Source organism: Solanum verrucosum, unplaced genomic scaffold (genome assembly GCF_900185275.1).
Source record: "Solanum verrucosum unplaced genomic scaffold, falcon-dt-bn FXZP01000185.1, whole genome shotgun sequence".
Lineage (NCBI taxonomy): Eukaryota > Viridiplantae > Streptophyta > Magnoliopsida > Solanales > Solanaceae > Solanum > Solanum verrucosum.
In genome coordinates, this window is record NW_026020228.1 from 1,044,942 (window position 1) to 1,058,643 (window position 13,702).

A 13,702-nucleotide genomic window follows, 5' to 3' on the forward strand; every position below is an offset into this window, starting at 1 on the left:
TTACTCTTTTTATTGTCTATAAGCTTTTTCTCTCCCCGTCCCCCTAGTTCTTTTTCCATAACTTGATCTATTTTGGTCTGGTTAACATATATTTGTACCTGAAGTACATCAGCAAAAGTTCCTATAGCAGATTTTTATTTTAGGGGACTAGAAACGTAAATGTCTAATACTTTTGGTAGTATAATTTGTAGCAAATGGGTAATGAAGCTAAGTTCCAACTTATATCTAATCTATTATACTTTTGAAATTTTGAACAAATTACAACATCATTTTAAAGTAATGAAAGTATGAGATGAAAAAAAATACCTAATTTATATAATTTGTAGGGTCGGAATGTTATGTTGTACTCCAATCTTTCAAGATTTTGATTTTTTAGTGTAGGGCCGCTTCAGTTGTCGGATTGGACCATCAACTATTAATCTTCAAAGTGTAAGTTTGGAAGCCATGAAAGTGAAAGGGGAGAAGAAGAAAGTGAAAGGGGAGAAGAAGAAAGTGAAAAAGTAAAGTAACTTTTTATAAAGTGTAAGAAAAAGTTCCACTTTACAAAGTGTAAAAAAAAGTTTCACTTTACAAAGTGTAAGAAAAACTTACACTTTATAAAGTGTAAGAAATAGTTCCATTTTATAAAGTGTAGAAAATAGTTCCGTTTTATATTAAAAATATACACGTTATGAGACTAACGGAAAACGTTTAGAATATTAGATAAAGTGGAATTTTTTCTTCCACAAACTTATTTTAGTTACTTACTAAAGTAATGACTTATTTTGGTCACTTTTATATTTTTGTGGTTTATTTAGGTTCCCAACCCCAAGAAAGAAGAGTGGTGATGGTTTATTGTACATGAATAGTGGTTTTCATGTCATCCACACACATACACATACACAGCCCATCCTTAAAATAAATAAATAAATAAATAAAAGGTTGTCGGAAAACATTTTAGTATTTGGTGATTGACCAAATCTCATCTCATGCGGAACCCTCCTCCTCCCTCCTCCATCTCCACCTTCGTTTTCTATCTCTGCTTCTCTTCTGGGTAAGCCCTAATTTCCTTTTTTCTAATTTTAATTATCTACTTACTGCTTAATAATCTCATAATTATTGTTCTATTAATTCCTTTTCTCAGTCACACACATTTCACGATCCCGCTCTCTATCTAATCTAATCATTTCTTTCTTTCTGCTATTATTATTAATCAAAAAAATGAGGGCCTTAATCCTCAAGAATTAATTACTCTGGCTTGTATTTTAATAAATCAATCTCCCACAACTTGCAACTTTGCCAATTATTATCTCTAACAACTTGATTATGTTTCCATAACTACTATATTTTGCCCTTTTCTATTGCGCCTAGGATATCTTCTTTTTATAAACAAAAAAGTTCAAACAGAGTTGAAAAACATTTGTTGAAGAGTTCCAGCCTCAACCTTCAACTTCCCAAAACACTCACATTATGCATTACATCATGCGATGCACTCCGCCCTTTTCAATTCACATGCTTGTTGGTTGTTTTTCTTTAGTTTGTGTCTCAACTTAATCATACATATATCTCTTCTACATTTTGAGCTGTGATGGGATGGCAAGTCAATGTCATTTTAGCTTCGTAAAGAATAGGGGTGCCAATCATTGTTGTTGAACCATGTACATGCTGTTTTCATTTCTCAATCACCACAAATGTCTAACTCATTCCTCTTCCCACTTGCTTTTTCCTTTTGTGTATGTTTCAGTTGCTGAATATTCATCTGTTTCTTTAATTCCTATTTGTATGCAGATGGATGCAAACTCACATTCTGTTTCACCAGAATTGTCTCTGCTTGGCCACATGACTAACAATTTGGCTATTGCCCAAACTGGATTCTCTCCTTCATGTGCTTTATGTCATAGATTGTTCATATCAGATAATGATGCTGCTGACTTTGAAGCTATAAATATATGTGGTGATTGTAAATTCTTACTCCTGGAGGATCTTGGGACACCCATGCGAGATTATCAAAGGTTGTACACCAGTTCCCGGACCACTCCAAGTGAGTCTAGGAGGTGGAGGAGGGTTCATTCCGACGCCGAAGGTGATGGTGTTGATTCTCTCTTTGGGGAGACTGAATCAAATGTCACCATCAGTGGATATAGGAACTTTAATAGTGAAATTGACTCCATCTCTTATGGAGGGAACTCTGATGCTTCTGTTGATGGTAATAGTTACCTTGATAATGATCATTCTTCTCACTCAGATGAAGGGAGTGACTTTGAGACTGATACTGATACTGATATTGACCCCATGCATGCTGGTATCTATAATTGGAACTCTGATAATGAATGGGAGGAGGTTGATACTGATGCACTACACTCTGTGGGTGCTAGAGCTCAACTACCAAGGTCATTACACCTAAATCCTGGAAATTGGCAAGGACAATTTCTTTCTTCTGAATATCTGGGTACAGTTCATTTCAGAATTCCCGAGGGCAGTCAAAGACTTGTTACTGACCACTCACATGAGTTAGAACAATTCCAACAGACTGATGCTACTGACTATCTTGATGCTACAACTTTTGAGGAGCATCTCGCTGAAACAGATGGTTTAAGAAGAGGAGCACCACCTACAGCTGTCTCTGTTTTAAATGATCTGCCGTGTTTGGTTGTTAAAGAAGACCACGAACAGCTGGACAGTTTGTCTTGTGCAATCTGCAAGGATTCTCTTTTTGTTGGCACAGTTGTAAACCGACTTCCTTGTTCTCACTTGTATCACCCCTCCTGTATTTTTCCTTGGCTAGCGTCAAGAAACTCGTGCCCTCTCTGCCGCTATGAACTTCCAACTGATGACCTGGATTATGAGCACAGAAAGCAAAGGGCCAGTAATTTGGTGATACATCGAAACCCACAGCATGAAATAAATGAAGATGGATCTCCAGATAGCAGTGACAGTGAAAATGATGAATTTGGTTACAGTAGAACAGAATCAGGAGAAGTGATCCATAATGAGGCTGTCAATCAACAATCTAGTAGTGAGGGTGCACGAGGAAGATGGTTTCTTGCAGCTGCTGCTCCTGTTGTTGGAGTCCTTCTGATGTTCTGGTTAGGAAACCCGTTGATGGAGAGGAGCCTTAGTCTCCCTATATTCTGTTCACAAGGGAGACGTACTAATCAGCCTTTGCCCTCTCAGCAGGTTAATAACAATGGCAGGAGATGGTGGTCTCTGTTTTAACTTTTTAAATGTCTGTTTTATGATGTTTCAGATTGGTAAAGATTTAAAAAATCAGTAAAGAACCAATTTGAGGCATCATTTAGGTTGTATGTTGTGAACACACCTCTGTTTGTATTTAGATTTTGGCAAACTGTCTCATCTTTATTAATGGCGATGGTGAAGCTTACTCCGCTCTTGGATAAATCAGTTGACATGCTAATGTGTATGTACTAGTTTATTTACTTCTGAAAGTCCCCGCCCATAATTTCCACATCCAGTGGTAGTGGTTCTACTAACTGTGAGCTATTATACTGGTTAAAAATGCTACAGATCTTCCCAGTTGCAACTCAAATATAAACACATTAAACCATAGGCTTGCTCTATATGTAGATCGCCACTAATATAGATTGACAAGGCTCAGGTTTAAGTTAGGCTTTGGCAAAAGGTATGGTATAATTTGGTCACTTCCACCTTATTTCTCGCTTCTCAGGATGTTTACTCATTTCAAATACCCATTTTTCTTTTCACCAAAGGCATGTGCACACTTTGAGCTAATACCAACAATTTTGTTGTTTTCCTTCTTTAATTTCTTTCATCCATGAACTCATTTCAGAACATCTAATTTTGAAGCTTATGATGCTCTATGCGTTTAGCTCTCCTCTTTGTTTTATTGGTGCAGAAGCCCCCAAACTTAGGCTTTTGCCTACACACGACTCGTTCACTTTTTCTCCCCCAAACTTAGGTTTTTTAGCCTACATCACAAATCATTAACAACTAGGGAGACATGAGGGTGCCGAAAACATAGGATTGTAAACGGTCAAGGTATATATCATGGTGGCCAAAAAATTCGGTTCAGGCTCAATGGGGATGACTAAGATTACATCAATGGAGGGAAAAATTTGGGGTAGAGATGCTAATCAAAAAGGGTACGGATTCATCTTTCAAGCCAACTCATATCTAGAATTTCGCCTTGAAATACAGTTTGGAGCAAGTTCTAGACAACAAGCATATACAAGAATGAATCAAAGCTTTACCGCATAAGGCATCACAACCAAAACAAATTATCAAGCTAGTCTCAAAATCAATTAAACCAAATGACTTTTGACAAACTATAGCGCGAAGAGTTTTACTTCTGATTATAAATCATAAAGCCAAACTACAAATGTATAGACCATGACTAGAGCTTGCTTCCAATTCACCTTTTCCCATTTTCAAAATTTTTTTAACCTTCTTTTGTCAACTGACATAAATAGCGTCTTAGGCGCACAAAAAAATAGTAGCCTCTGAGCGCTATCACGCACCTGGCGCGTGGCTTGCACACAACAAGATAGTGTCTAATAAAATGAGCATAACTTCGTGTATAAATATTGGATTGACAAATGGTTCGATACATTGAAAGCTAGACTCAAATACCTTCAATTTGATAGGTTATGGATAACCTAAATTTTCATATCATGGGATATATGGTGTCACGACCTGATTTCTCGAGTCATGATGGCACCTACTATGCCCTACCAGTAGGAAAGCCAACCCGTAACCCAGAACATCAAGAAATGAGCAAAAGGGCAGAAACTAGCGAAACAATAATCTAAACAAGGACAACAAGGCGGAAGCAAATCAAAATAAATATTTACAAAAATACCTCCCAGAACCTGGAAGTCACTAGTACAGAGCTATCTAATAAAGAGTACAAGTCTCAAAAGTGGACCACAACAAAGCGTGTCTCACAGGCAAAAAGACTAGTTAAAACAAAAAAAGAAGACAAGACAAACCCAAAACGCCAAGTGCTCGCCCTTGTCTCTGAATCACAACTGCAAAAGAAGGCTGGAACTAATCACCGCTGGTAACTGGTATTGGACCTGCATCACGAAGTAGATGCAGAGTGTAGCATGAGTACCAAAACAATAGGTACTCAGTAGGCATCACAGGCCGACTGAACAAAAAGGGTAAAAACAATAAGAAAGGATAGAATCTAGACACAGAAAGGTCAAAACGGATATGAAAAGAAAGCATACGAGCATACCAGAAATAAACTAAGTACAACTAAACTAAACCGAACTGGACCCCCATAAGCCCAAAAGGTACACTCGTGCGCAAGTTTAAATAAACCTGAACAGACCCCCATAAGCCCAACAGGAACACAAAATAACTAAGTCTAATGAGAAAGAAGAAAACCGGGCTCCCAGCCCAAAGTAACCAAGATAATCCATCAGACTCCACCAAGCCAGCAGTGCACTCCCAGCCCAGCTAGAAAGAGTGACCCTAGGGGGCACCCAACCAAACAGTCCACTCTCAGCCCAGCTAGAAAGAGGGACCCGTGAGTGAGGTACATATCGCGAGTCGTCCTACTATGCAGTCAGCTTTCAACCCAACTAGAAAGAGCGACTCGGGGACACCCAGCCAACAGCACACTCCTAGCCCAGCTAGAAAGAGAGGTCCGGGGGCGATCGCCGATATCACCGAGTCAACCCAGCCAGCGATACACTCCCAGCCCAGCTAGAAAGAACGACCCCGGGGGTGATGGTATCTCTAATATGATCCAATCCAACAACAGCCACCATGGAACGTCGTCCACTCTAAGAAATCAGAGAAAAGGCTCCAAGTCTATACTATCTCAATCCCTCACCTTTAGTGATGCACCAAACCTTCGAGAACACGTTGGGACTAGAGGGAAAAGATACAAAAGTGCAGCAAGCAGCGATAACGCCTAATTTAAGGCTCAAACTATCAGACTCAAGTCTGCTACTCCAGTCTACAAGAAGCTAAGTCATTCGAACGACGTCGATAGAAAGTCAAGGCTATCCAACCCACACGGGTCATAAGTCTAAGACAATGCTAGCCTAACCTAGACTAAGGACATCATGCTTACGGTTAAGGATAAACAAGGCATACAACGCATAGCATACAAGCATACAATAACATTTAGCACATAAGCATGCAACTCTACTAAACCGGTTAACATGATACTACACCCGAAATATGGCCAATCGATCCTAACATAAGGTATCTAATCAAAGTAAAGTAGGAAACTGGTACCCACCCCAATTCACTCCAATCGACATGTTTTTACACAATTAAGCTCAATCTAAAAGAAAGGAAGTTGTAGCCTACCTTAAGGCCGACTGCGCACGCTACAAATCAATTTGCCAGAGTTTTTCCGTCCCGAACGACCCTTGAACACTGCCACTCTATCGAATATAGGGTCACAACGTTAGTACGGTCGTTTAGACACCAAAATCACAACAAACGGAGACGGTTCAAATTTGGAGTAAAAACGTGAATCGTGGGACCCGCACCGAACTATTCGGATTTGACTTTGTCAAGAGACCCAAAATAGTACCCCGAACTTGTGTTCCAAAATGGAACACAATTCCTGGCTCAAAACGCAGTAAAACCCAACATGAAATGAAAAATCAAATTTTAATCAACTTAAAAGAAAACATACAGCGGTCTAAACTTGAATGTTACGAGAATCGAAAGGTGCCCAGCACTTCTTGAACACTCTACGACAAAGCCACGACAATTCCCAACATGTGGGACTTCGAATCACCCAAAACCGAGTTAAAATCAGTGAGATATGACCAAAATAAGGATGCCAAAAATAAAAGCTCGAAAAAGGGCCTAACAGTCAGGTTTATAACCAAATTTACCTCGAACGACGCGCACCCAACAACTTCCAAACACTCTACAGTTAAGCAACCGAAAATACGAAGCTCCCGAATTTCGAATCGCCTAATTTGGTTGAGAGATGAGAGAGTTATGAGTGTTTTAAGTTTGGAAAGGGTTGCTTATATTTTTTGCATTTATAGCAGATTTTTCTGCAATTTCTTTCCAAAACTTAAAACTCCGACGGGGTGCTCCGAACTCGTTTGGAACCCCATGCACACAAACGAGATATACAATCGTACCAAATTTGATATTCCGGACTCAATGGCGCAATCAAAATTTCCATAAGAGGTCATCTTGACAAAAAGTGGATCTCACACTCAAATGTTATTTTAAGTAAAAAACCACACAAGGGCTCGAAAAAATATCAGAAACCTCGGGACACAAAAGAGGGGTCAATCTAGACCAAACTCGACATTCCTGAACTAACCATGCTGACGGAATTCTCATCCGAGTGTATTTACTCAGAATGTTGACTAAAGTCAAACTTAGGCTTAAACTTAAAGTTGAAACGCCTAATCGCACCGACTCATACTGAAAACCTCGGGAGTCATGCTGACCATGATACTAGCCTAAAATGACCCTTCCGGAGCTAATGGAATCGTCAAAATTGGATTCTGATGTCATCTTCTTGAACTTTTGATCGAAAACGATCGTTCAAGGTTCATAAGCTCCAAAAACACTAAAACTCGCACAAAAGTCACACAAACGACCAGGTGACCGAACTGTCAATCCCAGCAAGTCATAAATGACTTGGGGTCGCTATAGGAACACTCTAAATGACACACCAAAGGCAAAACATAGAAATGACCAGGAGGGTCATTACAATATCCACTACTAAAAAGGCCTTTTTTCCCCCGAAAGTAAGGGTCAAGAAGTACTGAAGGCTCAAACAAGCCGGGAAACTGCTCTCGCATCTCCTGCTTGGTCTCCCAGGTAGCCTCCTCGACTAGACGATGTCTCCAATGGACCTTAACAACAGGAATGGCTCTCGAGCACAACTTCTTCACATCACTAGCTAGAATGGCAATTAGCTCCTCTACAAATGTCAAACGGTCATCCAACTCGACTGCATCATACTGGAGCACATGGGACTCATCATGAACATACTGGCACAACATCGAGATATGGAAAATCAGGTGGATGGCTGAAAATGCTGGAGGTAGGGCCAACTCATAAGCAACCTCCACAACTGTCCGGAGTATCTCAAAAGGCCCAATGTACCTGGGGCTAAGCTTGCCCCGCCTCCCAAACCTCATCACGCCCTTTATGGGTGACACACAGAGGAATACCCAATCACCAACAGAGAGTCTCAAAGGTCGGCTCCTCCAATCTGCATAACTTTGGTGCCTACTCTGAGTTGAAATCACATAAAACAATCAAATGGATAACTTGGATGATATTGAATCAAATGACTATAGGAAATCAGAGTCAAAATGGGATTGTTTGCAACTGACAACATGTATTGTGTTTACAATGAAGTAATGATTGCTTATTTGCTTATACTGGTCCACTTGAGTATGCGAATGGTGCATCAATTCCAATGGAGGAATCAACGTTCACTTAACGACTTAGAACTGATGAGGTCCTCACAACTTGGAGGGAGATCAAGGAATTGACAATAGCATGAATAACCCCGGGGTGCATAAATCCCATTTCACTCTTAATTTCTACATTTGATATACGATTTCTTCACATTTTGACACGTTACTATTTCTTGAGTAGACTGATATGAGTAATATGAAAGATTTGATCGTAGGAGCTATCCCAACCACATCATCTCATCAAACACAATATGTCCATATCCGATCAAATTACTGCTATATGAAATGTAACCTAGGGGGAGTACTCCATAAGTCAAAATCCTTTCACAATTTTATCTATTTGATTGTTTTAAGTGATTTCAATTCTTCACAATGAGGAATTAAAGAGAAAGAGGTGGAATAATGAAGATGGCAAATTATGTTTTAGATTTATATTTTAAAAAAAATAAAAATTGAATTTCCAAGTTAGCAAAAATAAATTTGTTTTATGTGATTTTTAAAGTGACATGGTAGCTGTTTGTTTTGAGGGGTAAAGATGAGCCAATACACCAAAGGTCACTTTTGACCCCAAAACCAAACGGAGGGTATATCTGATCCATTTCCAATAATTGAATTAAAATATCCCTGGTGTCCACCTTTTGGCTCAAGTACCCTCGATGTTAATCATTTGGCTCATATTTGTCTTATTTTTAATAGCTCCCTTAAAGTAAAATTATTAAATGTTTATTTATTAACTTACTTAATGTGCTTGGTCAAAATTTAAACCTTCTCAAATAAATAATAAAAATCATATTTTTTTTTTTATATAAAACCACACATGATTCATATTTTGACTCAATACACTTGAAAATAATATTGATTTTTTTAATTTCATGATATCTTCCTATTGACCTATTTTAAATCAACCCCAATTTATTATAACGTAACCCAAGTCATAAATGGGGATCCAACTAAAACCCATACTCACACCAATTGATTGTCCATCTAAAAAATATTATTATTTTTATTAATATAATATTTTTAAATCAATTATCCAAATGTCTTGGTCATTCTCTCTTTTATTCTTTTTTTTAATCTCTTATTGTTAATTAGGATATTCGAGACTCAAATTTAAAATGAACTTACATGTTTATATTCTTTTAATTTATATTATTGTTATGGCGGGATGAGGGCAAAGATAAGAGAAACAAATATTTTTATTCTTTTATTTTGAATTTTGGATACACAAAAAAAAATGCAATATTGGTACATATTTAATTAATTAAGTAATCTTTTATTGAACTAATTATTTCTATATGAATGCATCGTTATTTTCTCTCTCTTGTGTTCATAAATTGAAAAAATAATAATTTAAAATGGTGGACAAGATCCAAATAGAAAAAAAATAGAAGAGATAGGAAGTGATGGGGGAGGGGAGGAGTATAGAGAGTAGATGCCTAACTTTTTTTTTTATTTTTAATTTACTATGAAATTCAAAATTAAGTCAATCATGTGAATATATATATTAAATAATTTCAAATTATTTTAATGAAAAAGAGCCTAAAATGCTTTTAAATTAGGGAAAAAGGACAAATATACCCCCGAACTATCGTAAATGGTATGCAAATACCTTTTGTCATACTTTTAGAACATTGATGTCCTTGCCGTCAAAAAACTAGAGCATATATGTCCTTCGCTCTAATAATATTGGAGGCCCAATATTGCCCTCCATTCAGCTAATGAGTATACAATGCGAGGGTATTTTTGAGCCAAAAAAATAATATTGGAGGCCCAAAAGTGGATGAAGGATAGTTTTGTGTCGATACAAATAGTTGAGTGACATTTTTGGTATATAATATCCTTTTATTTAAGGAAGAAAAAAAATATAAAAATAAGGATGGATTAGGTTTTCTGGTGTAGCCGACACTGAAATTGGTTAAAATAGGACGATAAAACCATCCATCAGAATTGAGAATTGAGAAGTGAGAATTGAATTTGTGGAATGGCGTCAAAGTTGGGTTTAGCGGGTGGAATACCGGAGCGTAGAGTTCGACCCATCTGGGATGCCATTGATTCTCGGCAGTTCAAGAATGCTCTGAAGCACTGCACCACTCTTCTTTCCAAATACCCCAATTCTCCATATGCTCTGGCACTTAAAGCTTTGGTTTTGGAAAGGATGGGTAAATCTGAAGAAGCATTTTCGGTTTCCTTAAATGCCAAAGACCTTTTGTACACTAATGACTCTCTCTTGATTGATGATCTTACTCTCAGCACTCTACAGATTGTCTTCCAACGACTTGATCACTGTCAGTACTCTATTTTTTCTCCCTTTCCACTCAAATCCTCACTCATTAATATTTTTAAAATTTTCTTTTCTATCTTCACAGTGGATATGGCCACAAGTTGCTACGAGTATGCTTACGCCAAATTTCCAAATAACTTGGATCTAATGATGGGTCTCTTCAACTGCTATGTGCGTCAATATTCCTTTGTCAAGCAACAACAGGTTGGCACCACAATTATCAACTACAATTTTTTACATTTTGTAACTCAACCTCACATTTCATTTCCTTAATCCTTTGTAGATAGCTATTAAAATGTACAAGATTGCTGCTGAAGAAAGGTTCCTACTTTGGGCAGTGTGCAGCATTCAATTGCAGGTTCTCTCTTCACTTCTTTTTCATTACTTTTGCTCCACCACCACAAACATAATTCAGGTCTTGCTTCTATTTGTTTTCTAGTCTTCCTTTTTAAGTTTACTTTAGGTCAAAAACTAATTCTAATCCTATGCTGAAGCAAGTCTATCAAGAAATCAACTAATACCTAATTAGGTATGGTCTTCATAGTCATTCTGCTCTATGCAGGTGTTTTTTTTTTACGTTGGTGGTCAGTCTACCGCATAGTTCTTCCTTTTATTGAGTATTGTGATCAGCTATGCTTTGCAAAGCTCACAAACGCAAAGTTGAATGATTTGTGAAAATGTGGAAAAATCATCATTTTCACTCATTCAAGTTGGATTGCCTCGCAATGTTACGTATCGGGATCAAGTTTTCTAGCAGATGAATTTCACTGCTGATTTTAAGAAGAATGAAATAAGTATTTAAGATGCTTAACAAGTTTGACTTTATCAATTTTTGAGAATATTGATTCTTCTATCCCAATAATGTTATTCCAAAATTGACGCTTGTCGTCAACACTCCTCATCCCTGAATCTTTATCCTAAAGGTAGAACCAAATGTTTGGTCGGAAGCTCAACATCCATCATCTCGTGCTAGACAACATATATTTTGTACTTCTCAGTTTAGCATTAGTTCCCAAATATTTTTCCTCGAACCAAATCAAGATACTAAACAACACTCTTTACCTATTGTTATTGAGATTCACGAAGAGTCACATTATCATTCACAAATAAGAGGTGCGGAGTTGAAATTTCTTCATCAGTCTAACTCGTTATGTCAAACCCCCTCAATAATCAACCTTGGATAGAAATCTCCAACAATTATCTTAGAGCTTTCGTAATGAGCATAAAAAGCATTTAGATGATGAATTTCATTGCAACATTGAGACGATGGATGTAATTGCCTAAGTTTGTTACTACTACCCAAAATCTAAAACCTAAGTCGCACTTTACGGACAATTGTTTTTCAATTTACGACCTCATTAGCAATAAAGTGGTCGCATGTGGAGTATAATTAATTGTCAAGAATGGGATATAGAAGAACTATTGACGCTAATACATACGTTGGAGAAAATTTATTTGAATGCACAAATAGAGGACATGGTGAATGGGGATGCAATGTAAAAGGTATTCATTCGCAAGGTTTGAGATATAGACGAAGTAATGATGGATAGTACGACGTAAAGCTTGCCTCACACAAGATAGTCTTATTAAACGGGGCTAACTAAATTTCCTCCAAAAGTGATGTGTTGCCTCCTTTGAGCCAAGTGTCTATTGGAGACAACCTTGCTACTTCTGAGGTAAGAATAGGTCTGCATACGCTCTTGCCTCCGCAAACCCCACTTTACAGGATTATACAATGCACGTTGTTGCAGTGATATGTTTCCTCATGCAGTATAATCTCATGAAATGAGCCTTGCATGGAGAAATCGATGCTTTATAGTCTAGTTTGGAGGATGTAATCATCTTTCCTTGCATTGTCCTATGGAAGAGATGTCTAGAACATGTCTCATAGTCTTTATGGAATTCACCCTATCATGCCATTCATTGCGAAGACTGCCTGATCAACTAGTGTTGTTGGAACGTGGAGAAGCATAACAAGAAAATATGACATACCATACTTGATGCAACCACCTAATTTTGTTTCTCAGGGGAGTTTAGTAGCCTTGTATGTGGATTACGTAAGGTCACGCTATGGTTTGAAACAATCTTCTCAAGTTTGGTTTGAAAGTTCAACACTATAATTCAGGAATTTATCACTCTGTGTTTTAACGACATTATGCATCAAATTCAGTATTTTATGAGAAGACTAAGCACATTGAGATTGATTGTCAATTTTGTGAAGTCAAGTGATCAACTTGCAAATATCTCACCAAACCCCTCATCGGTCCTTGCAGTAATTACATTTGTAACAAGCCAGGTATATATGAATTCTATGCACCAGCTTGAGAAGGAGTGTTAAGAATAGAAATAGGAACAAGAATAATATATACAACCCTACTTAGAATAGGAATAGAAATTGAAAATAGTATATAGAATCTTACTTAGAAAAAGATTGTATTGTAGTGTCCTAGTTGGAAAAGGAGTCTAATTTAGTTTCTATAAATAGGGTCTTAATGTAATATTGTAGATACCTAAGTCAATAATATTTTTCTCCTATATTTCTCACCATGTCTATAAAAGAAAGGTATGTTGCAGGAAAAATAACATGTACAACAGATGTCCTTAAATCTCATACGTGAGGGGGAGAACATCGTGAGTATTCATGGCAAACATTCTATGATAACAATCAGTTTTATACCCCTTTTTGAATATTGGTAGTATAAATATCTCGCAATGTAAACTATGGTGATTGAGAGAGTTGAGAAATGGCTAGAGGGATGGCAAAAGAGCTATATGTCGGAAGGGGGTAAGAAAGTTTTGATCAAAAGCACTCTTTCTAACATTCATACCATATTTTATGTCACTTCTGCAGGCCCCCAACAAAGTGACTGAAAGATTGTAAAGACTTCAACGTAACTTCCTATGAGACTCAACGAGAGGCATTAGGAAGTTCCACTTTGTGAATTGGAGAGTTGTCACATCTCCAAATGAATGGGGTTCTCATTAAAGATCTCAAGGTGTTCAATAAAGCCCTGTTGGGGAAGTGGATCTATAGATT

The 13,702-nt window shown here is 37.5% G+C and overlaps 2 protein-coding genes across 2 annotated transcripts in view; both read left to right on the plus strand.

Moving 5' to 3' along the window:
* Nucleotides 1-996: 996 nt before the first annotated feature.
* LOC125831902 (uncharacterized) lies at nucleotides 997-3,340 on the plus strand. The gene is made up of 2 exons (XM_049511028.1): nucleotides 997-1,033; nucleotides 1,768-3,340. Exon 2 carries the CDS (start codon nucleotides 1,768-1,770, stop codon nucleotides 3,193-3,195), a length of 1,428 nt encoding a protein of 475 aa, XP_049366985.1. The 5' UTR covers nucleotides 997-1,033; the 3' UTR covers nucleotides 3,196-3,340.
* Nucleotides 3,341-10,239: 6,899 nt separating this feature from the next.
* The window catches only part of LOC125831899 (N-terminal acetyltransferase B complex auxiliary subunit NAA25), a 60,602-nt gene continuing 57,139 nt past the window's right edge, over nucleotides 10,240-13,702 (plus strand). Inside the window, exons 1-3 of the mRNA XM_049511026.1 lie at nucleotides 10,240-10,669; nucleotides 10,751-10,869; nucleotides 10,949-11,023. Of these exons, the coding sequence (XP_049366983.1) occupies nucleotides 10,366-10,669; nucleotides 10,751-10,869; nucleotides 10,949-11,023 (498 nt within the window). The 5' untranslated portion in view covers nucleotides 10,240-10,365. The remainder of the gene's footprint in view (nucleotides 10,670-10,750; nucleotides 10,870-10,948; nucleotides 11,024-13,702) is intronic.

Excerpts from the sequence above, each read along its gene's own strand:
- LOC125831902 (XM_049511028.1), top strand. The coding sequence starts at position 1,768 with ATGGATGCAAACTCACATTCTGTTTCACCAGAATTGTCTCTGCTTGGC.